This window comes from Bathycoccus prasinos (genome assembly GCF_002220235.1).
Source record: "Bathycoccus prasinos genomic : Chromosome_13".
Classification (NCBI taxonomy): Eukaryota; Viridiplantae; Chlorophyta; class Mamiellophyceae; order Mamiellales; family Bathycoccaceae; genus Bathycoccus; species Bathycoccus prasinos.
In genome coordinates this window covers 641,252-666,408 of record NC_023996.1, presented here as the reverse complement: position 1 = coordinate 666,408, position 25,157 = coordinate 641,252, and the positions used below count along the sequence as shown (strand labels likewise).

The following is a 25,157-nucleotide window of genomic DNA, read 5'->3' as shown; positions in this document are numbered from 1 at the left end:
CCTTTGATCACGATATTTCGAATTGGCAAGGCTTTGCTGCCTCAAATGCACAAGGTCAAATGTTTTCGTTAGCGACAGCGTTTCAAGCAAAATTTAATTGCTCTAATGCAGATGCTGGACCCTTGACTTCTTGTTTTGACCCCGAGTACGTGCTGCTCGATGAGTCCTTCTCAGAAGCCATTTCGAGCTGTTTAGCAGAATCTCCCAAAGATGGTCTGTGCACAGAGTATGGTTTGAAAACAAAGAAGTATGGAACGATGCCCAACTGGGATACGTCCCGTATCACGAGAATGGTTGGTCACGATGGAAACGGTTTTGTAGGATTCGCTCAAGAACAGGAATTCAACGGCGATATATCAAAATGGAATACGTCGCAAGTTACTACCATGCGTAGCATGTTCTGGGAAGCGGCAAAATTCAATCAAGACATTGGCAAGTGGGACACTGCAAAAGTGACTGACATGCATCAAATTTTCAGAAACACAGCCTTTAATCGAGATATTGGAGAGTGGAATACGGCTCAAGTCACCGACATGAGCCGCATGTTTCGTCAAGCTGTGAACTTTAATCAATATATTGGAGATTGGAATACTTTACAAGTTACAAATATGAAAGACATGTTCTATGAGGCTCGCTCTTTTGATCAAAACATAGGCAGTTGGAATATTTCTAAAGTCGAAAATATGAACAGCATGTTTTATAAAGCATATTCGTTCACGCAAGATGTCTCGAAATGGGACGATTCCTCAGTAACTGATTCCGTGGATTTATTTGGAGATATTGTAACATTTTTTCTGCGGTTTTCTTGTCCTGTCGATGGTCCGGCGAGCACCTGCGTGGATAAAACTCCTGAGTCGCCCACACTTGTAACAGATGATAATTTTTACAGTGCAATAGAAACTTGCCTAACGATGGATGATAAAGCATATGCTGAAAATGGAATGTGTTACGCAAGTGAGTATGGGGCGATGCAGTATTGGGATACGAGCCGGGTCACAGACATGCGCGGGTGGGTTGGAAGACTTTACGTCGGTTTTGGTAATCGTGTTTCGTTCAATGCAAATATTTCAAGCTGGGACACGTCGCAGGTCACAAACATGTTCCGAATGTTTGAAAACAATGCTGCGTTTGATCACGATGTATCGAGATGGGCCGATGCGCGGGTTGAAAATTTTGGGCAAATGTTCTCTGGAGCATCTGCTTTTCAGGCAAAGTTCGTATGCGACGACCTTCTTTCTGGTCCCCCGAAAACGTGCGACGAAAAAGAGAGAATCCTGTTGGATTCGTATTTTTTCGCATCGGTCGATGCATGTCTTCAAGAAGCGCCCGTGGACGGTTTGTGCTACACCTTCGGGACGGTGACCAAGAAATTTGGCGTCATGCCGGATTGGGATACGCATCGGGTTGAAAACATGGAGGCGGCGTTCAAAAATAAAACGCTGTTCAACGGTGACATAACGAAGTGGAACACATCGAGCGTGACCTCCATCCGCGATATGTTCTATTCTGCCTCTTCTTTCAATCAAGACATCAGCGGTTGGGATGTTTCTCAAGTCACGAGCATGAGTGGAGTATTTTACGGAGCGTCTGCATTCGATATAGATATCTCAAGCTGGAATGATATTCTTCTTCTTTTGAATACAGGAGAAGAAATATTTACTGGATCGACAATCTTTCAAAATATCACTCTGCGTGTCGGGGACGTGCCTCTCTCGACAACTGCTCTCACGTGGCCAGGAGCCACGATGTCTTGGTCGGATGAGTCGGGAAATAACAACGATGTGATACTTCTTGACGGGGTTAAGTTTAATAGCAAATATGGTGGGTACGTGTCATTTGATGCTTCATTAAGTAATTCGCGCGGTTACATAAGTAATGATTTGCATTACGCAGGAGGCACAAAAGTTATCGAAGAGCTCACGGTTCTTGTCTGGATGCGAACGAATTACAGCAATGGAGAAAATACTCCAGACGGATCGTATGACATCAACCAGTCGTCGTTTATCGATTTTGATCGATCGGAAGTATTCAATTTCTATCTCGAAGGTGCCGGCCAACTTAAATTTTCGGGCAGCAGTAGTAACTCTGGTGGATTTTCTGAATATTACGACCTCGGAGCGGGCACGGATGAGTTGTATAACGACGGCGAATGGCATTTGCTAGGGGTTACGTTCAGCGTCTCAAATCAAAAAATTAAATTGTTCGCTGATGGAGTGCTGAAAAAGACATTCTCGGCTAACGGCACCATGACGGCCCTTGGAAGTCATTCGGCTTCTTTGAGAAGGTACGGAATGATAGCTGATGTATCCAAAGCTGCTGTTGAAAACGGCGCTACCGGATCTGCTGGCGGGTACACTGGTGATTTAGCTGCGATTATTTTCCACGACTCCACGACTCTCACGGATGCCGAAATCGAAAGCGTCTTCAAGGCTCAAACCCAAAGATTCAGCTCCAGTGCAGAGTATATTCAGTCTCCACCAAGTCCGCCACCAAGCCCACCACCGCCGCTTCCTCCTCCATCTCCACCACCGCCGCTTCCTCCTCCATCTCCACCACCATCTTCGCCTCCCCCATCACCTCCACCCTCGCCACCTCCGAGCCCTCCCCCGTCTCCACACCCGAGTCCCCCGCCGTCGCCTCCGCTGTTGCCGAATGCACCGCCGAGTCCACCGCCGAGTCCACCGCCGAATCCACCACCGAATCCACCACCTCCTTTGGATCCGATTCCATCTGCAAGTTGGCACACTTTCGTCGCGGATTGTTTGACGGAAGTAGGCGCGGAAGTTACCGGTGAGTGCACGACATGGGCGTCTGGTAATGATTACGGGACGATGCCAAATTGGAACGTGAGTTTGGTGACGGATATGAGTGGATATACTGGAAGTGCTTATCAAGGTTTTAGCTGGAATTCTGCGTTTAACGGCGACATTTCGAACTGGGACACATCTCAAGTGACAAATATGTACGCTATGTTTTGGCAAGCTACTTCCTTCAACAGACCTATAGGGGGATGGGACACATCTAAAGTGACGAATATGAATTCTGTATTTAGTAGTGCCAATGCATTCAACCAAGACATTGGGAGTTGGGACACATCACAAGTGACGGATATGGCTTATATGTTTTCTTCCGCTTCTGCGTTCAACCAAGACATTGGGAATTGGAACATATCGCAAGTTACTGGTATGCATGGTATGTTTCAATACGCCTCTGTGTTCAACCAACCGATGGGGAGTTGGGACACCTCTCGAGTGACGGAAATGGGTGAAATGTTTAAGCATGCTATCTTATTTGATGAATTAATCGGAAGTTGGGACACATCACAAGTGACGGACATGTCAAACATGTTCGAAAACGCTTCTGTGTTTAACCGAGACATTTCTTCGTGGACTGGAACGGCGGCAACGACTGTGCAAACCGGCATATTTACGGATGCGACAGCATTCATCGCAAGATTTACATGCGATGACCCTGTAAATGGTCCACCGCAAACGTGCTACGATCCGGATGTGTCGCTCACGGATGAAACATTTTATTCTGCAATTGAATCTTGTTTAGCTGAGGCTCCACTGGATGGAGTTTGTAAAGAATTTGGCTTGTACTCGACACGATACGGGATAATATCAGACTGGGACACGAAAAGGGTCACAAATATGTCGGGCGTTTCTTTTTATGACAACACGGAGCATTACATAGGTTTTGCGCTAAAAGATGCGTTTAACGGCGACATAACCAGATGGGATACCTCACACGTTACAGATATGAGCAGTATGTTTTACGGAACGTCGATGTTTAACAAACCCATAGGTAGTTGGGACACATCTCGGGTATCAAACATGAAATTAATGTTTGGAAACGCCTCTGCCTTCAATCAAGATCTTTGGGATTGGAGCACTTCGAATGTCTTAAATATGGAGCAAATGTTCGCTGATGCTATCGTGTTTGATAAAGATATCAACGCGTGGGACACTTCAGCGGTGACGAATATGGACTCCATGTTTCAAAACGCACTCGCATACGCTGATAAATACTCCTGCACGGACTCGAACAGCGGTCCTCCCAATTCATGTACATGCATCAAAGGCGCTTGCTTCATAACAGATACAATCTTTTACGACGCAATCGCAAATTGCCTGGCAGAATCTCCGGAAGATGGGTTGTGCGTTACGTGGGGAACACAAGCGACGAATTATGGCGTGATGCCTGAGTGGGACACCTCAAGGGTAACAAATATGACTGGATGGAACTCTTACTATGTAGGCTTTGGCGGAAAATCTATATTTAACGGTAACATTTCAAATTGGGAAACTTCTCGAGTTACGAGCATGTACAGAATGTTTGCCGGGGCGACGAAATTCAATCAAGATATAAGTAAATGGGATACTTCTCAAACTACAACTATGAGCAGAATGTTCGAAGAAGCGAGCGAATTCGATATAGACATAAGCTCTTGGAACGATTCTGCTCTGGTGACATCGGATCAAATGTTCATAGGTGCGAGTAATTTTCTATTGAAATACTCGTGCACGAATCTGAGGTCTGGTCCTGCCAGTTTATGTTCTCCAAGAGCGAGATCTCGATGTTCAAAACTACTCAAAACAGCATCTTTGGGTCAACAATTAGAAACTTTCTCATTTGCTACTGGACATTCGTCGTATTATCATGTGAAAACTGTGGCGACAACATCGAACGATATGACAGGTTGGAACAGTTTGTATATGATTGGTGGAACGACAAAATGCGATGGCGCTTGGTTCGGAGGTCTCGTGAATGGTAAACCGTTCATCGGTACGCAATGCGTTGTTGGATACCAAGTCGCTCCTCAAAGCTTGCTACCGAGTACAAAATACGCAATGGAATGGAAATATGATCCAAACACGAAAAAGTACGAAATCATAATCGATGGTGAAATTGTTTTGAGCGGGACTCAGGACTTCCCTGTAATGAACGGAGGTTACATCACTATCGGTGGCGGGGCGCATACATACGCTAATGAACTTTGGGGAGGTAGCATTGATTCGCTCGAATTAAATTGGTGCAGCGATCTCACAGATGCAAATTATTACAGCGCCGTGGAGAATTGTTTGCTCGAGGCTCCTGTGGATGGATTATGCCATACGTTCGGGTATTCAACGAATTCATTTGGACTAATGCCCGACTGGGATACGAGTTTAGTGACAAATATGGCGGGTTACGATGGATCTAAACATGTAGGGTTTGCCACGAGAATGGCATTTAACGGGGACATTTCGAAATGGGATACTGCTCAAGTGACGGACATGTCGTTCATGTTTTACCAAGCTTCAGCATTTAATCAAAAGATTGGGAATTGGAGCACAGTGAAAGTCACGGATATGAGTGGAATGTTTTTCAAAGCAGCTTTGTTTGATTCAGAAATAAAAAATTGGGATATTTCTTTGGTAACAAACCTAGCGCGCACGTTTTCTCAAGCATATGCGTTTAATCAGTCCATCGGTGCCTGGGATACGGCGAAAGTGAGGAATATGCAATCAACATTCTCTCAAGCCTTTAAATTTAATCAAAATATAAATTCGTGGAATACTGCAGCCGTGACTAACATGGAAGAAATGTTTGCGTACGCGTACTCGTTTGATCACACTGTTTATAGCTGGTCTGGAATAGCGGTAGCTTCTGAACAGAAGGGTATACTTAGAGGCGCCTCAAAGTTTCAGGACAAATTCATTTGCGCGAGCGATGAAGATGGCCCTCTGGATTCTTGCCACGAACCACATGTTTTGACCTCTGACGCAACGTTCCACGAAGCGGTCAGCGCTTGTCTTCAAGAAGCGCCCGTGGATGGTTTGTGCCACACCTTTGGGACGGTGACCAAGAAATTTGGCGTAATGCCAGAATGGGATACTAGTCTCGTTGAAAATATGGAGGCGGCGTTCAAAAATAAAACGCTCTTTAACGGTGACATTTCGAGATGGGATTTATCGAGCGTGACCTCCATCCGTGATATGTTCCATTCTGCCTCTTCTTTCAATCAAGACATCAGCGGTTGGGATGTTTCTCAAGTCACGAGCATGAGTGGAGTATTTTACGGAGCGTCTGCATTCGATAAAGATATCTCAAGCTGGAATGATTCTTCTGTCGTAACAAGTGCAGGAACATTTACTGGAGCGGAAGCATTTCTGGCTAAATTTACGTGTGGTATTGGTGGGGGAATCAACGAAGAAGTCGAAGTAAGTGCACGCCCAGTAAGTTCCTGCGTCTGCAAGCATGGGGAATGTTATCTCACGGATGGATCTTATTATCGTGCTGTCGTTCATTGTCTTCTCGAAGACCCATTTGGTGGTGTGTGTACATCGTGGGGTACAAAAACAACAAATTATGGAATTATGATGGAATGGAAAACCGGTCGCGTCACGGATATGGCTGGATTAGTTAATGGAAAATACGCGGGATTCGCATTGAAGAGTACTTTCAATGGGAATATTTCGAAATGGGACACATCGCACGTTACGAATTTCAGACACATGTTCTTTTCAGCGGCGAAATTTAACCAAGATATTAGTGAATGGAACATATCAAGCTCGAGCGACATGACATCGATGTTCGAAGGAGCTTCAATGTTTAATATTGATATCTCGAGTTGGGACGCTTCGAGCGCTACGAAAACGCAGAACATGTTTCGCAACGCTAATTCTTTCCAAGACAAATACACCTGTGATGACCCGGATTCCGGACCGAGTAGCACCTGCGAACAATCTCTCCTTTCAGATTTAACTTTTAGTGATGCAATTCAGAACTGTCTGTCAGAAAGTCCTGTATTTGGTGAGTGCCGAATGTACGGTCGCGCTTCGAAGTACGGCACGATGCCGAATTGGAACACAACTCTTGTGACAAACATGGGAGGATATATGTCTAGTGACTCTCACGTAAACAAGCGATTTAGTCAGAATGGAATATTCAACGGTGATATTTCGAGATGGGATACCTCACATGTTACAGATATGTCCACCATGTTTGGAAATTGCACGGCGTTCAATCAAAACATCAGCGGCTGGGATGTTTCGCTCGTTACTGACCTATCCAGTATGTTTTCCGGAGCGGATTCTTTTAACCAAGACATCGGGAACTGGATCACATCCCAAGTAACAGAATTAAGCTTCATGTTTCATTCTGCGAAATCGTTCGACCAAACCATGAGCGCTTTCGACACTTCTCGCTCTGTCAACATGGAATTTATGTTTGCCGGAGCCTCTTCATTCAATCACGAAATTGGTTTTTGGAACACGTCTCAAGTTACAAACATGCGGGGCATGTTTCAAGAAGCTTTGTCATTCAATAAGGACATTGGACTTTGGAACACGTCAGGTGTCACAAATATGGAAGTCATGTTTAAAAAAGCGCATTCGTTTAATCAAAATATATCCGCTTGGGACGATTCAGCTTTAACAAATTCAGCTGGAATGTTTGACGGAGCCACAGGGTTCCGAGCGAAATTTGTTTGTACCGATGCTTTGAGAGGACCTCCGAGTTCGTGTACAGGCCTTAATACAAGATGGATTGCTCCGAGTCCACCTCCATTAGCGCAGATAAGATCATCTAAGTCTGATAATTTGCCTCTCACTGATTCTAATTTGCGAGATGCGATTCGGATGTGCTTGACGATGCAGGAGTATGCCTATGCCGAGAATGGCCTCTGCGCGGCCTCTATGTACGGAGCGATGCCAGAATGGGATATCAGCAGTGTCACAAGTTTAAGGGAAGCATTTTCAGGCTTGCATACTTTTAACGCAGATATATCCAGTTGGGATACGTCACAAGTAACGGACATGTACGGTACATTTTCTCAAGCTCACTCGTTTAATGCAAAAATCGGCCGATGGAATACTTCCAGAGTTGAAAATATGCGCCGCACATTCTTGGAAGCTTGGTCGTTTGATCAAGACATCAGCTCCTGGAACACTTTTCACGTTAGTGACATGGGTTACATGTTCTATCGTGCTCATAAATTTAGTCACGATGTTTCAATTTGGACTGGAAGTGCAGCAAGTATAACTCAGGAAAGAATGTTCTTCTACGCGGATTCGTTCCAGGGAAAATTCACCTGTGACGACAGCAATGGAGGCCCAGCGAAATCGTGCAAATGTAATGCCAATTATTGCATGACTGACGTCATTTTCCATCAAGCTATCGCGCTATGTCTGAACGAAGCTCCATTGGATGGTAATTGTGCGGAGTACGGACTAAATTCGACGAAATATGGTTATATGCCAGACTGGGATGTTTCTCGCGTCACAAACATTTCACGCGCTTTCCAGCATAGGTACACTTTCAACGCAGACATCTCCAGGTGGAATTTGAGTGCAGTCACTGACATATCTTGGCTATTTAATGATGCGCGTGCATTCAACCAAGACATTTCCGGCTGGGACGTTTCTCGAGTGCAACACATGCAGCATGCGTTTGAGATGGCGTCTGCATTCAATTTTGACATTTCTGAGTGGAACGATTCTTCAGCGACTGATTACACAGACGTCTTCTTAAATGCGGTTGCTTTTCAAGCGCGCTTTGATTGCACTGACTCTGTCGATGGGCCACCAAGCTCGTGTGTACTGAGATTCTCGTGGTGCAACATCGCTCCGTGTTATTTGACAGATGATACATTTATTAATGCTGTCTCGAGTTGTCTCGCAGAAGCTCCCATCGATGGTAAATGCATTACATGGGGTTGGGGCCTCACGAAATATGGTTATATGCCAGACTGGGATGTTTCTCGCGTCACAAACATTTCACGCGCTTTCCAGCATAGGTACACTTTCAACGCAGACATCTCCAGGTGGAATTTGAGTGCAGTCACTGACATATCTTGGCTATTTAATGATGCGCGTGCATTCAACCAAGACATTTCCGGCTGGGACGTTTCTCGAGTGCAACACATGCAGCATGCGTTTGAGATGGCGTCTGCATTCAATTTTGACATTTCTGAGTGGAACGATTCTTCAGCGACTGATTACACAGACGTCTTCTTAAATGCGGTTGCTTTTCAAGCGCGCTTTGATTGCACTGACTCTGTCGATGGGCCACCAAGCTCGTGCACGTGCAATAATTCGTTTTGCCTATACAATGCAAACTTTCGTAGCGCCATTATAGAATGCTTGAACGAAGATCCAATCTACGGAAACTGCACAGCGTACGGTTCCGAGATTAAGAAGTTCGGCATCATGTCTGACTGGGACGTAAGTAAAATAACAAACATGGACGGGATTACTGGAGAGGAGGGAGCTCTCATTGGATTTGGTGGCAAAGCTACTTTTAACGCGAACATTTCAAATTGGGATGTTTCTCAGGTAACGTCCATGAGAGGTATGTTTTATCAAGCTTCTGCTTTCAATGCGGATATCAGCTCGTGGAAGACTACACTCGTAACTACGATGGAGTCTATGTTTTTCTCCGCGGCTACTTTTAACCAAAACGTTGGAAATTGGGACGTATCTCAAGTTTTGACAATGCGCGATATGTTTTCTAATGCTAGCTCGTTCAATCAGGACATTGGGGATTGGAATACGACCGCAGTGACAGACATGACGAGAATGCTTTCATCAGCATCTGTCTTTGGCTATGATTTATCTCACTGGTTGGGAACTGCGGCTTCAACAGCGCAGGAAGATATTATCCTTCAAGCGACAGCATTCAACACAAAATACACGTGTGACGATGCAAATAGAGGACCTTTTAATTCATGTGTGTATGATCAGCTCCCTCTGACAGATACAACATTTCAAAATGCTCTTTCTCTTTGTCTTACAGAATCTCCGGTTACTGGTGACTGCGTGGAATTTGGTTCATCATCAAACTATGGAGCCATGCCGTATTGGAATACTTCCTCTGTCACGAAGATGATTGGCTACGATGGTTCGAATAGCATCGGATTTAAGGGTAGGAAAGCGTTCAATGGCGATATTACGGCATGGGACACGTCCAGTGTTACTGATATGAGTTATCTGTTCGAGTACGCTTCTTCATTCAATCAGGACATAAGCAGCTGGGATACTTCAAGCTTGCGAGATATAGACTCGATTTTCCGGCACGCTTCTGCGTTCAACCAGAACATCGGATCGTGGAACACATCGCAGGTCACTGATATGAAGAATGCATTCAGTCACGCTGCTGCATTTAACGGCAACGTGAACCTATGGGTCTCTGCGGAGGTAATTAGTATACGCGGAATTTTTCGCGGAGCTGAGTCATTCAATCAAGATCTTTCGTCATGGATGATCACGCAGGCAGTCGATGCGAGCTATGCATTTTACGGAGCTAGCTCGTTCAAGTACTCACTATCTTCTTGGTCTGGTAACGTAGCGACTTTACCCCAGAAAGACATGTTTAGAGATGCCATCGCATTTCAAGCGCTTTTTGTTTGCACGAGTAGCTACGATGGCCCAGCTGCTTCATGTGCGAGTCGCGATTCTGTATTATCAGATGCATCCTTTCACGATGCCGTCAAGCATTGCCTTTCGGAGGACCCGGTTCACGGATTGTGCGTGAATTACGGTTTTGTGACGACTCATTTTGGGCTCATGCCTGATTGGGACGTCAGCCGCGTCACGCGAATGTCTGGTTTGAGTGGTACGAATTCAATTTCTTACGGGTTCCGCGGTGCGACTATTTTCAATGGCGATATTTCGAAATGGGATACATCACATGTCACGGATATGAGTTTCATGTTTGAAAACGCTCTTGCTTTCAATTCAGACATAAGCGGTTGGGTAGTGAGCCGGGTGACTGATATGCGAGGGATGTTCAAAAATGCAGCTTCGTTCAACCAGTACATTGGTGAATGGCAAACGCATCAGGTGACAACCATGAATGCGATGCTGAGTGGTGCTTCGGCTTTTTCGCACGATTTATCGTCCATGAGTACTTTGAATGTTTATGATTTTCAAGACATGCGTGTAGGGGCTTTGGCGTTTCATGAAAAATTTTTATGTCCCGACGAGACATCTGGATCGTTGAGCTCGTGCGTTTGCCGCTCGTCACATTGCCTATCGGACGAAACGTTCTCAGAAGCCTTGGAAGAGTGTCTCAAAGAATCTACCGTGGATGGTTTGTGCACTGAGTACGGCCTCGTGAAGACAAAATATGGCGTCATGTCAGACTGGGACGTTAGTAACGTGACAAATATGGGCTCAATACAACAAACTGATCCATTGGTGTTTGACTACACCACTTCAAGTTGTTCCTCTGACGGATGGCTTAATAATGGGAACACCGTTTCGTGCACGCAATGCGGCAGCTACGGATATGTTCTCGGAGGATACGGCCAGCTTGGTAACGGCGCAGAATTGCGAAAGACGTTTTCTGACTTGCCAGAGCACTCTGAGTTGAGTTTGAACGTGAACTTGGTGAAAATCGATTCTTGGGACGGTGAAAAGTTTTACGTATATATCGACGATGCGCTCGTCTACACTTCGCGTCCATTCTATCATAATCAGGGCTCAAACGTATGTGGCGGGGGATCGGGTGAAGAGCAACTCAACGTCCAGATCAATGTAACGCATTCGTTAAGCACGGCAACTGTGCGACTGACGACGAATTTAAATGAGGGTTCAACGAATGAGGCTTTTGGTCTGAGTTCTTTCACGCTTGGATTCATCCTCGATGGCAGTGTGGTGAATAGCGTTTTATCCAAGTTTCCAGAGTTCAATGCGGATATTACGAGATGGAATACCATCCACGTCACCTCCATGACGCGCTTGTTCTTTGGCGCGTCAAGTTTCGATCGGGACTTGACCGCATGGAAAGGTCCGGCAACCTACAAAGTTCAAAAAGATATCTTTCTGAACGCCACCTCGTTTCAATCAAAGTTTGCGTGCTCTGATAAAGATTCGGGTCCTCTGCGCACTTGCTCGTGTAAGTCTGACGTGTGCATTACCAGCGCAACTTTTGAGCTTGCGTTTGAGAGATGCTTGGCGGAGGATCCATTCTTTGGGCTTTGCTCTGTTTACGGCTTGACGACTACTAAGTATGGCCTCATGCCGCAGTGGGATACGAGTCGCGTGATTGATATGAGTCGATCGCGTGCCACTGCCTTTCCCATCTTTAATGGAGACGTATCCAACTGGGATACATCGCACGTGACCAGCATGTCGAATTTGTTCTCATCTTGTTCGTCTTTTAATCGGGACATATCGAAATGGGATACGTCTCGGGTTATAGACATGTCTGGCATGTTTCAAGACGCTACGGCTTTTAATCAGGATATTTCAAAATGGTATGTCGGGAGCGTTCAAAACACGACGTACATGTTCCGCAATGCTGAAATATTTCAACGCGATCTTACAATGTGGAAGGGGGAATTTTCCTACGTTTTGCAAGAAGAAATGTTTAAAGGTGCTCGAAAGTTTCTGGAGCGATTTTCCTGCTTGGACGCGAATGATGGACCTCTGAATACGTGCAAGTGCAATTCTGATATTTGCTTGTCAGATGCATCCTTTCACGATGCCGTCAAGCATTGCCTTTCGGAGGACCCGGTTCACGGATTGTGCGTGAATTACGGTTTTGTGACGACTCATTTTGGGCTCATGCCTGATTGGGACGTCAGCCGCGTCACGCGAATGTCTGGTTTGAGTGGTACGAATTCAATTTCTTACGGGTTCCGCGGTGCGACTATTTTCAATGGCGATATTTCGAAATGGGATACATCACATGTCACGGATATGAGTTTCATGTTTGAAAACGCTCTTGCTTTCAATTCAGACATAAGCGGTTGGGTAGTGAGCCGGGTGACTGATATGCGAGGGATGTTCAAAAATGCAGCTTCGTTCAACCAGTACATTGGTGAATGGCAAACGCATCAGGTGACAACCATGAATGCGATGCTGAGTGGTGCTTCGGCTTTTTCGCACGATTTATCGTCCATGAGTACTTTGAATGTTTATGATTTTCAAGACATGCGTGTAGGGGCTTTGGCGTTTCATGAAAAATTTTTATGTCCCGACGAGACATCTGGATCGTTGAGCTCGTGCGTTTGCCGCTCGTCACATTGCCTATCGGACGAAACGTTCTCAGAAGCCTTGGAAGAGTGTCTCAAAGAATCTACCGTGGATGGTTTGTGCACTGAGTACGGCCTCGTGAAGACAAAATATGGCGTCATGTCAGACTGGGACGTTAGTAACGTGACAAATATGGGCTCAATACAAACTGATCCATTGGTGTTTGACTACACCACTTCAAGTTGTTCCTCTGACGGATGGCTTAATAATGGGAACACCGTTTCGTGCACGCAATGCGGCAGCTACGGATATGTTCTCGGAGGATACGGCCAGCTTGGTAACGGCGCAGAATTGCGAAAGACGTTTTCTGACTTGCCAGAGCACTCTGAGTTGAGTTTGAACGTGAACTTGGTGAAAATCGATTCTTGGGACGGTGAAAAGTTTTACGTATATATCGACGATGCGCTCGTCTACACTTCGCGTCCATTCTATCATAATCAGGGCTCAAACGTATGTGGCGGGGGATCGGGTGAAGAGCAACTCAACGTCCAGATCAATGTAACGCATTCGTTAAGCACGGCAACTGTGCGACTGACGACGAATTTAAATCAGGGTTCAACGGATGAGGCTTTTGGTCTGAGTTCTTTCACGCTTGGATTCATCCTCGATGGCAGTGTGGTGAATAGCGTTTTATCCAAGTTTCCAGAGTTCAATGCGGATATTACGAGATGGAATACCATCCACGTCACCTCCATGACGCGCTTGTTCTTTGGCGCGTCAAGTTTCGATCGGGACTTGACCGCATGGAAAGGTCCGGCAACCTACAAAGTTCAAAAAGATATCTTTCGGAACGCCACCTCGTTTCAATCAAAGTTTGCGTGCTCTGATAAAGATTCGGGTCCTCTGCGCACTTGCTCGTGTAAGTCTGACGTGTGCATTACCAGCGCAACTTTTGAGCTTGCGTTTGAGAGATGCTTGGCGGAGGATCCATTCTTTGGGCTTTGCTCTGTTTACGGCTTGACGACTACTAAGTATGGCCTCATGCCGCAATGGGATACTAGTCGCGTGATTGATATGAGTCGATCGCGTGCCACTGCCTTTCCCATCTTTAATGGAGACGTATCCAACTGGGATACATCACACGTGACCAGCATGTCGAATTTGTTCTCATCTTGTTCGTCTTTTAATCGGGACATATCGAAATGGGATACGTCTCGGGTTATAGACATGTCTGGCATATTTCAAGACGCTACGGCTTTTAATCAGGATATTTCAAAATGGACTGGATATGCCGCCTCTCACGCGCAGCAAGGCATGCTTCTCGGAGCTGATGCATTCCAAAGTAAATTTATATGCCTTCAGGCAAATGAGGGACCTGCTGGATCTTGTGACGAGATTCGTTCAGATTGGACTTCCCCTCCTCCAATCGCTCCTTTCCCTCCGAATTCATCACCGTTCCAGCAACCATTTCCACCGCTATCGCCACAATCGCCACCATTTCCACCATCGCCACCACTTCCATCACCACCACCGTTTCCTGCGCCACCACCGCCGCTGCCATCTTCGCCACCGATACCACCACCCTCTCCGCCTTTGCCACCGTTACCTCCTCCTCCTCCCCCCTCGCCTCCTTCGCCTCCACCGGCTGTGCGCGGATCTCAAAACGCTCCGTATTCGAGTATTTCTCAAGTCGATGTGGACGATGTTTCCGACGGTCTTTACTGGTTTGTCAATAGTGAACGTCAAATCCAACAGCTCTACGTTCATAACTTCGGAGCGTTTGCGTCCCCGAATCGGTACGTCTTGATCGCTTCGAACAACGCGAAAGAGTCTGTTATTCCAACCGGTACGGAGAAGAACAGTTTCAACTACCGAGTCGATAGAAATGGCGTTTTTGGCGCACTCGGTACCCCGGATCCTGAGAAAGATTACATCGCCGGCGATTTTATATCTGGTATTGATATAGATCGCATTAAAGTATTCGGTTGGGGCTGGAACTCTTTAGACGGATCAACTTCGTTCTCCGGTGCGACGCAAGGTACGACGCTGGAAGTGACGTGGAATGCGTCTTCTTTGACGACGGTTGTTCCTCGGTCGGAAGTTGATGTCATCGGCGATTTACACGGCAACGCTTTGTACTTTCACGGCGATGGCGTCGCTTTGGATGCGAGCTTAGATTCGAATGCCCAACAATCCACCATTGGAGGTGTCGGTGCCACTCAAGCTACCGGTGACGTTTCGAATGGAAATTATATGGGACACGGTAGCGACGAAATCTCCGCTTCATGTGAAGGTTGGTACGACTCTTCTGGTTCAGCGATGAATTCTCAAGGGTACACGACGTGGGTACGGTTTGCGGCGTTCCCTTCGCCGCCTCCTTCACTGCTGCCGCCGCCGCCGCCGCCGCCGCCATTTTTGTTCTTAACGAAGATGGTGGAAGACACGAATGTCAAATTGTACGCGAGTGACGCAGCTTCGAGCGATAATTTTGGCATTTCTGTATCCCTGTACGGTAATACGGCTTTGATTGGTGCGAGCGGTGACGACGATAAAGGAAGCGATTCCGGGAAGGTCTACGTGTTCACCCGAGCATACTCCGCGGACGGCACGTTGATGACTTGGACGGAACAGGCAAAACTTTACGCGAACGATCCAGCTTCGAGCGATAATTTTGGCATTTCTGTATCCCTGTACGGTAATACGGCTTTGATTGGTGCGAGCGGTGACGACGATAAAGGAAGCGGTTCCGGGAAGGTCTACGTGTTTACCCGAGCATACTCCGCGGACGGCACGTTGGTGACTTGGACGGAACAGGCAAAACTTTACGCGAACGATCCAGCTTCGAGCGATAATTTTGGCGTATCCGTATCCTTATACGATGATACCGCTTTGATTGGAGCTTTCCTCGATGACGACAAGGGAACTGATGCTGGCTCTGTGTATGTCTTTACTCGCTCTCCTTTTACATCCCCGAGCGCAACATCAGTTTTATGGAACGAACAGACGAAACTCTATGCAAATGAACCATCCGATTCAAGTTGGTTCGGTCGCTCAGTTTCACTGTATGGAAATACGGCATTGATTGGATCTCCCAAGTATGTAGATACGAGTACCACGAGGAAGGCGCTGACAAGTATCGGCGCTACCGTAATAAACCTCAACTTATGTGAAGGTGATTGTGATAGCGATAGCGATTGTAGTTTTGGGCTCAAGTGCTTCCAAAGATCTGGATACACGCCCGTTCCAGGATGCTCAGGAACTGGCGTGTTCGATTGGGATTATTGCTACAAACCTGAAATTGGTACCGTGCACGTCTTTACCAGGTCTTCTTCTCCTTCCTCGGAAGATGAGTCAATTATTACGACATGGGTCGAAGAAACGAAACTGGTTGCATCGGATGCGTCCATGCAGAGTGAATTTGGTGCGTCGGTTGCGTTATATGGTAATACAGCTCTCATAGGATCGCCCAAAAGTGATGAATTTGTCGAGGAAGGGGGAATCTTGGTCCCGAAGACGCTCGTAAGTCATGGATGGGATGGACTTGGAACGGGCAGTCTGGGAGAGTGTGAAGGCGATTGCGATACAGATACCGATTGCGCCACCGGGCTTGTTTGTTTTCAAAGGAGTGCGAATGAGGCGGTTCCGGGTTGCTTAGGTAGCGGTGAGAACAACATGGACTTCTGCGTTAAAAGCTCTTCACTTGACTACGGATCCTTCTATATTTTTACTCGGCCATCATCTTTCAATGAATCGTCGTCTTTGGAAACGCAGTGGTCTGAAGAAGCGAAGATTTACGCATCGGACCAGGTAGCGTACGACATGTTTGGATCTGCGCTAACATTATACGGTGATACAGCTTTGATTGGAGCGAGCGGCAAAGATAATCGCGGCAAAGTGTATGTATTTGAAGCGCCTCCACCTGCACCTCCGTCTCCTCCACCGCCTTTGCCTCCCCCACCTTTATTCTTGTCGAGTATGCTAGAAGATACAAATATAAAATTGTATGCGAAAGATGGGGAAAATTCCGATTGGTTCGGTCGTTCCGTATCTTTACACGGCGATACGGCATTCATCGGTGCAGACGGGAACGACGAGAAAGAAACTCTCGCAGGCGCAGTGTACGTATTCACGAAGAAATCAAATACATGGAGCGAACAAGTAAAACTACATGCAAACGATTCTTCGTTCGGAGATTATTTCGGTTATTCTGTTTCATTAGATGGCAATACTGCGTTGATTGGAGCGCCAGGGAAGGATGACGCCGCATCTGATGCGGGTGCGGTCTATGTGTTTAGTAGGTCCTCCTCTTCTGTGGGATCTCTTAGTACGACGGTTTGGACGCAGCAAGCAAAACTTCACGCTTCTGATCCTGAAGCAAGTAACATGTTTGGGTCTTCTGTATCTCTATACGGTGACACAGTCTTGATCGGAGCGAGTGGTAACGATAATAACGGAATAACGGATGCTGGGACGGTGTATGTATTTGCGCAATCTTTATCTTCTTCCGATGGAATCTCAAAAATTTGGACTGAAAAAACAAAATTGTATGCATCGGATGCATCCGTTTCAGATAAATTCGGTACATCGGTGTCCTTATTTGGCGATACAGCTCTGATTGGGGCGCATTTAGACGACGATAAAGGGAGCAACACTGGCAAAGTCTACGTTTTTACCCGTTCTCGAGTGACGACACTGTGGACCGAACAAACTAAATTGCATGCCTCGGATGCATCTAGCAGTGATTTTTTTGGTGCGTCAGTATCTTTGTTTGGAGACACAGCGCTGATTGGATCGTACGAAAATGACGACAAAGCTGAGAACGCCGGTAAAGTGTACGTGTTTACGCGATCTGTAACTAGTGAGAGTGATGGCATTAGAACAACAACGTGGACGGAGCAAACGCAGCTGTATGCGTCTGATTTAGCCTCTTCGGATAAGTTTGGAATTTCTGTGTCGCTATACGGTGACACGGCTCTGATCGGAGCTCATCTAGACGACGATAACGGAATTAACACGGGCAAAGTGTACGTGTTCAAGAAACCTCCCCAATCTCCGCCGCCGATGCCGCCGCCGTATTCCCCACCCTTATTCTTGCGAAGAATGCTCGAGGATACGGGTGTGAAAATTTACGCGAATGATGCAGCCTCGAGCGATTATTTTGGCACTTCTGTATCCCTGTACGGTGATACAGCTTTGATTAGTGCGCATGGAGGCGACGATAAAGGGAGCAACACTGGCAAAGTCTACGTTTTTACCCGTTCTCGAGTGCACGAGTGGCCTCCGCCTTCGTTTACTTCTCCAATTTTTTCATCCTCGACCATGAGTGGCGTCATGAGCACAAACAGTGGAAGATCTCAAACCTGGACTGTGGTAGGGGCAGACTATGGCAATGGCGAATATACCGCATCTTTCAATGGAGGTATACTTCATGACATTGCTTATCATGGCCCGGCTCGAATGTTTGATAAAGTCAATGATGGATATGCGTTTCATACTTCGCTTGGCGTTACTACTGGGACTGTCACTTTAACGATGCCTAAAAGTATTCTCATCACCTCGTATGAATTGAGACACAGGCCAAATTATAACACGAATGAGAATTATGCACCGAGAGATTGGACACTCGAAGGTTCAAACGATGGCACCACGTGGACTCTTCTAGATACACGAGTGAATCAAGTGTACAACCCGGACGTGCAGGGCGACGAAGAATCTAAACGCTCGTACGCAGTTACAGAAAACGTGGTTAAATACAACCAGTATAAACTTCGAATAACCGCTAATGATGGCGGTACTTACTTAGTAATGGGGCAGTTTAAATTATTCGAATCGACTTCTTCAGCTGCGAACGTTGGCACGACGCTGTGGACCGAAGAGACGAAACTATATGCATCTGGGTCGTCCCCTGACGATTATTTTGGTCGTTCGGTATCGTTAAACGGTAACACGGCTTTAATTGGAAATTACAATGCGGAATATATTGGAATCTCGAATTCAGGTGCAGTGCACGTATTTACGCGAGAATTTCAGTCTTCGTTGGCTATCAAAGCGACGTGGATCGAGCAAACGAAACTTTTCGCGTTCGATCCAGCTGCTTCTGATGAGTTTGGTACACACGTATCCTTATGTGGTGACATTGCTTTAATTTCAGCTCATTTAAAAGACGACAACGGTGTTAATTCTGGAGCTGTCTACGTGTTCGAGCGGTCATACTCTTCTTCACCTTCTGCTTCTGCTTCTTCTGGGGTAGTATGGACGGAACAGACGAAACTTTACGCGAACGATCCAGCCTCGAACGATTGGTTTGGCGCTTCACTTTCCTTGTACGACGACACCGCTTTGATTGGTGCGCACGGTGACGACGATAAAGGAAGCGATTCCGGGAAGGTCTACGTGTTCACCCGAGCATACTCCGCGGACGGCACGTTGATGACTTGGACGGAACAGGCAAAACTTTACGCGAACGATCCAGCTTCGAGCGATAATTTTGGCATTTCTGTATCCCTGTACGGTAATACGGCTTTGATTGGTGCGAGCGGTGACGACGATAAAGGAAGCGGTTCCGGGAAGGTCTACGTGTTCACCCGAGCATACTCCGCGGACGGCACGTTGGTGACTTGGACGGAACAGGCAAAACTTTACGCGAACGATCCAGCTTCGAGCGATAATTTTGGCATTTCTGTATCCCTGTACGGTAATACGGCTTTGATTGGTGCGAGCGGTGACGACGATAAAGGAAGCGATTCCGGGAAGGTTTACATGTTCTTTGCACCTTTTACTCCAATACCTGATGAAAGTTGGCACGCCTTTGTTGAAGAGTGTTTGGCAGAAGCACCTGAGACCGGACATTGTACGACATGGGCGTCTACGAATAACTACGGGACGATGTCAGATTGGAATACGAGTTTGGTGGAAGATATGAGTGGATGGACTGGAAGTGCTTCTCAAGGCTTTGGTGGTAAAAGTACATTCAACGGCGATATTTCGAAGTGGGACACAGGGAAAGTGACTAAGATGTCATGGATGTTTTGGCAAGCTACTTCCTTCAACCAAGACATTGGGGATTGGAACACGGCGGAAGTGACTCGTATGAATTCTATGTTTTCTTACGCTTCTGCGTTCAACCAAGACATTGGGAGGTGGAATACAGCGCAAGTGACTGATATGGGAGCTATGTTTTATTACGCTTCTGCGTTCAACCAAGACATTTCCTCGTGGACTGGATCCGCAGCGACGACGGCGCAAACGAGTATGTTTTCCAACGCAACTGCGTTTCAAGCGAAATTTAAGTGCACCGACGCCGTCACTGGTCCCGCGAGTTCGTGCGTTGGTCTCTCGCCAATTCCAGACGCGAGCTGGCATACTTTTGTCGGGGAGTGTTTGGATGAATCTGCAGCGATTGGAGAAGACGCGATTGGAGAGACTGGAGAATGTATAGTCTGGGCTCGATCACAAAACGTTTGGTACGGGACGATGCCAAATTGGAACGTGAGTTTGGTGACGGATATGAGTGGATATACTGGAAGTGCTTATCAAGGTTTTAGCTGGAATTCTGCGTTTAACGGCGACATTTCGAACTGGGACACATCTCAAGTGACAAATATGTACGCTATGTTTTGGCAAGCTACTTCCTTCAACAGACCTATAGGGGGTTGGGACACATCTAAAGTGACGAATATGAATTCTGTATTTAGTAGTGCCAATGCATTCAACCAAGACATTGGGAGTTGGGACACATCACAAGTGACTGATATGGGACATATGTTTTCTTCCGCTTCTGCGTTCAACCACGACATTTCCTCGTGGACCGGATCCGCAGCGACGACGGCGCAAACTGGCATGTTTTACGACGCAACTGCGTTTCAAGCGAAATTTACGTGCACCGACGCCGTCACCGGTCCAGCGAGATCGTGTGTATTGAAGCAAAGCTACTGGTCCGCGTCCTATTGTCCGCTAGGTTCATGGGTGTATAATAACGACTACACGACGCACGAAACGAATCCTGGTTCCGTAGGTACACCGGAGGCGTGCATCGAGTTGGTTCGCACGGAGTGTCCGACCGCCAAAATCGCCAACATGGGTTCAGAGGGTGAATGTTGGTGTCAGTATCACGACGGTTCGGTCACGGAAATCGTAGCCACCGATGAAAACAACTGGATGGCTTGTCTTTTGACTTCTTCTCCCGATCCAATTCCAGATGCGAGTTGGCATACGTTTGTGGACAAGTGTTTAGAAGAAGCTCCGGTTACTGGGGCACCGAAAACCGGCGAGTGCACTGCTTGGGCATCTGGTAATAATTACGGCACGATGCCGAATTGGAATACGAGTTCGGTGGAAGATATGAGTGGATGGACTGGAAGTGCTTCTCAAGGCTTTGGTGGTAAAAGTACATTCAACGGCGATATTTCGAAGTGGGACACAGGGAAAGTGACTAAGATGTCATGGATGTTTTGGCAAGCTTCTGCGTTCAACCAAGACATTGGGAATTGGAACACAGAAAAAGTGACTGATATGTATGCTATGTTTTCTTCCGCTTCTGCGTTCAACCAAGACATTGGGGATTGGAATATAGAAAAAGTGACTACTATGAGAGCTATGTTTGCTCGCGCTTCTGCGTTCAACCAAGACATTGGGAGTTGGAACACAGCGGAAGTGACTAATATGAGAGATATGTTTTATTACGCTTCTGCGTTCAACCACGACATTGGGGAGTGGAACACAGAAAAAGTGACTGATATGATAGGTATGTTTAATTCCGCTTCTGTGTTCAACCACGACATTTCCTCGTGGACCGGATCCGCAGCGACAACAGCGCAACCGTGGATGTTTTCCGGTGCAACTGCGTTTCAAGCGAAATTTACCTGCACCGACGCCGTCACCGGTCCGGCGAGATCGTGTGTATTGAAGCAAAGCTACTGGTCCGCGTCCTATTGTCCGCTAGGTTCATGGGTGTATAATAACGACTACACGACGCACGAAACGAATCCTGGTTCCGTAGGTACACCGGAGGCGTGCATCGAGTTGGTTCGCACGGAGTGTCCGACCGCCAAAATCGCCAACATGGGTTCAGAGGGTGAATGTTGGTGTCAGTATCACGACGGTTCAGTCACGGAAATCGTAGCCACCGATGAAAACAACTGGATGGCTTGTCTTTTGACTTCTTCTCCCGATCCAATTCCAGATGCGAGTTGGCATACGTTTGTGTACAAGTGTTTAGAAGAAGCACCGAAAACCGGCGAGTGCACTGCTTGGGCATCTGGTAATAATTACGGCACGATGCCGAATTGGGATACGAGTTTGGTGGAAGATATGAGTGGATGGACTGGAAGTGTTTTTCAAGGCTTTGGCGATAAAAGTACATTCAACGGCGACATATCGAAGTGGAACACAGAGAAAGTGACTACTATGTATGATATGTTTTATCAAGCTTCTGCGTTCAACCAAGACATTGAGAGTTGGAACACAGCGCGAGTGACTAATATGCAAGCTATGTTTGTTCGCGCTTCTGCGTTCAACCAAGACATTGGGGAGTGGAACACGGCGCAAGTGACTGATATGAGAGATATGTTTTATTACGCTTCTGGGTTCAACCAAGACATTGGAAGTTGGACCACAGAGCAAGTGACTGATATGGGATATATGTTTTATTTCGCTTCTGCGTTCAACCACGACATTTCCTCGTGGACTGGAACCGCAGCGACGTCAGCGCAAACGAATATGTTTTCCGGCGCAACTGCGTTTCAAGCGAAATTCTCGTGCGACGACGCCATCATCGGACCAGCGAGTTCGTGTGCGATTCCAATCTACGATCAATATTATATCCTTGCTGAAAATACGTGCGAGTCGGAAGGTTACGTGACTATCCTAAATCTGAACCAGTGCCGCATCGCCGGACGCGCATTGTCCGGCGACGCTTCGAAAGGGTTTCGCTTTGATCAGCCTGCTGACGGATACGGTGATACCGACAGCGGCCGCACTGGTGGCTGCACTTTCCACAGTGGCAACGTGAACAACAATCTTCAGTTCTTTCCATTTGCTACTGGACCGTGTGGGACAGCAACTTTTCATTGCGTGTGCGGAGCGTTCGCACCAATTCCTGACGCGAGTTGGCATACGTTTGTGGAGGAGTGTTTATCCGAAGCTCCAGAAACAGGAGAGTGTATCAATTGGGCGTCTGGTAATAATTACGGCACGATGCCAAACTGGGATACGAGTTTGGTGACGGATATGAGTGGATGGGATGGAAATGCCTTCTCGGGCTTTGGTGATAAAAGTACATTCAACGGCGATATTTCGAAGTGGGACACAGGGAAAGTGACTAAGATGTCATGGATGTTTTGGCAAGCTTCTGCGTTCAACCAAGACATTGGGAATTGGAACACAGAAAAAGTGACTGATATGTATGCTATGTTTTCTTCCGCTTCTGCGTTCAACCAAGACATTGGGAGTTGGACCACAGCGGAAGTGACTAATATGCAAAATATGTTTCATTCCGCTTCTGCGTTTAACCAAGACATTGGGAGTTGGAACACAGCGGAAGTGACTAATATGAGAGATATGTTTTATTACGCTTCTGCGTTCAACCACGACATTGGGGATTGGAATATAGAAAAAGTGACTACTATGAGAGCTATGTTTGCTCGCGCTTCTGCGTTCAACCAAGACATTGGGAGTTGGAACACAGCGGAAGTGACTAATATGAGAGATATGTTTTATTACGCTTCTGCGTTCAACCACGACATTGGGGAGTGGAACACAGAAAAAGTGACTGATATGATAGGTATGTTTAATTCCGCTTCTGTGTTCAACCACGACATTTCCTCGTGGACCGGATCCGCAGCGACAACAGCGCAACCGTGGATGTTTTCCGGTGCAACTGCGTTTCAAGCGAAATTTACCTGCACCGACGCCGTCACCGGTCCGGCGAATTCGTGCGCGTGTACCAAGTGCATCCCGAACGCGAGTTGGCACGCTTTCGTTGAAGCGTGTTTATCTGAATCAGGCGCCGAAGGTACCGGCGAGTGCACTGAGTGGGCGTCTGGTAATAACTACGGGACGATGCCGAATTGGGACACGAGTTTGGTGGAAGATATGAGTGGATATACTGGAAGTGCACATAAAGGCTTTGGTGGTAAAAGTACATTCGACGGCGATATTTCGAAGTGGGACACCGGGAGAGTGACTTCTATGTATGCTATGTTTTATCAAGCTTCTGTGTTCAACCAAGACATTGGGAGTTGGAACACAGAAAAAGTGACTTCTATGAGATCTATGTTTAATCAAGCTTCTGCGTTCAACCAAGACATTGGGGATTGGAATATAGAAAAAGTGACTACTATGAGAGCTATGTTTAATCGAGCTTCTGCGTTCAACCAAGACATTGGGGAGTGGAACACAGAGCAAGTGACGAATATGGGATATATGTTTCAGGACGCTTCTGCGTTCAACCACGACATTGGGAATTGGACCACAGCGCAAGTGACTGATATGCAAGCTATGTTTGCTCGCGCTTCTGCGTTCAACCAAGACATTGGGAGTTGGAACACATCGCAAGTGACTACTATGCAGGTAATGTTTTATCATGCTTTTGCGTTCAACCAAAACATTGGGAGTTGGAACACAGAAAAAGTGACTGCTATGATAGGTATGTTTAATTCCGCTTCTGCGTTCAACCACGACATTTCCTCGTGGACTGGAACCGCAGCGACGTCAGCGCAAACGAATATGTTTTTCGGCGCAACTGCGTTTCAAGCGAAATTTACGTGCACCGACGCCGTCACCGGTCCGGCGAATTCGTGTGTATCTATGTCGGACTACACCTTTGAGATTTCTGTCAAGGCGAGTTCGACAATCGGCCTCCACATCAGCGAAGTGGAGTTTGTTGGGGCGCAAGTGAATCCATTCGTTGTTTCTGGGATTGTTCCGGACCGAGGAACCCCCCCAAAAGCTTTGTCAACGTTACTCGACGGAACGGATACTGGAATCGCGTATGACAATCCAGCTGAAGTTGGAACGGTGCCATTTGTCATCCGCGCTCCAACAGATATCACTACTATAAGGATAACGATTCCTCGACCTTTATACGGGCCTGGCTGGAGAATCCTTCGAGATGGCGTGGAAGTCCTGAAAGAAACTGCAAATAGAGGAGGGTCATCCACCCCAAACCCCGTTACGTATACGTATGAATTATAG

At 46.8% G+C, this 25,157-nt stretch overlaps 1 protein-coding gene across 1 annotated transcript in view; it reads left to right on the top strand.

Annotated features, from left to right (window-relative positions):
- The window catches only part of Bathy13g02910 (unnamed protein product), a gene marked incomplete at both ends in the record, with an annotated part of 48,933 nt that extends 23,776 nt beyond the window's left edge, over window positions 1-25,157 (top strand). Inside the window, one exon of the mRNA XM_007509475.1 lies at window positions 1-25,157. This exon is cut by the window's left edge and continues 23,776 nt beyond it. Coding sequence (XP_007509537.1) covers window positions 1-25,157 — 25,157 coding nt within the window.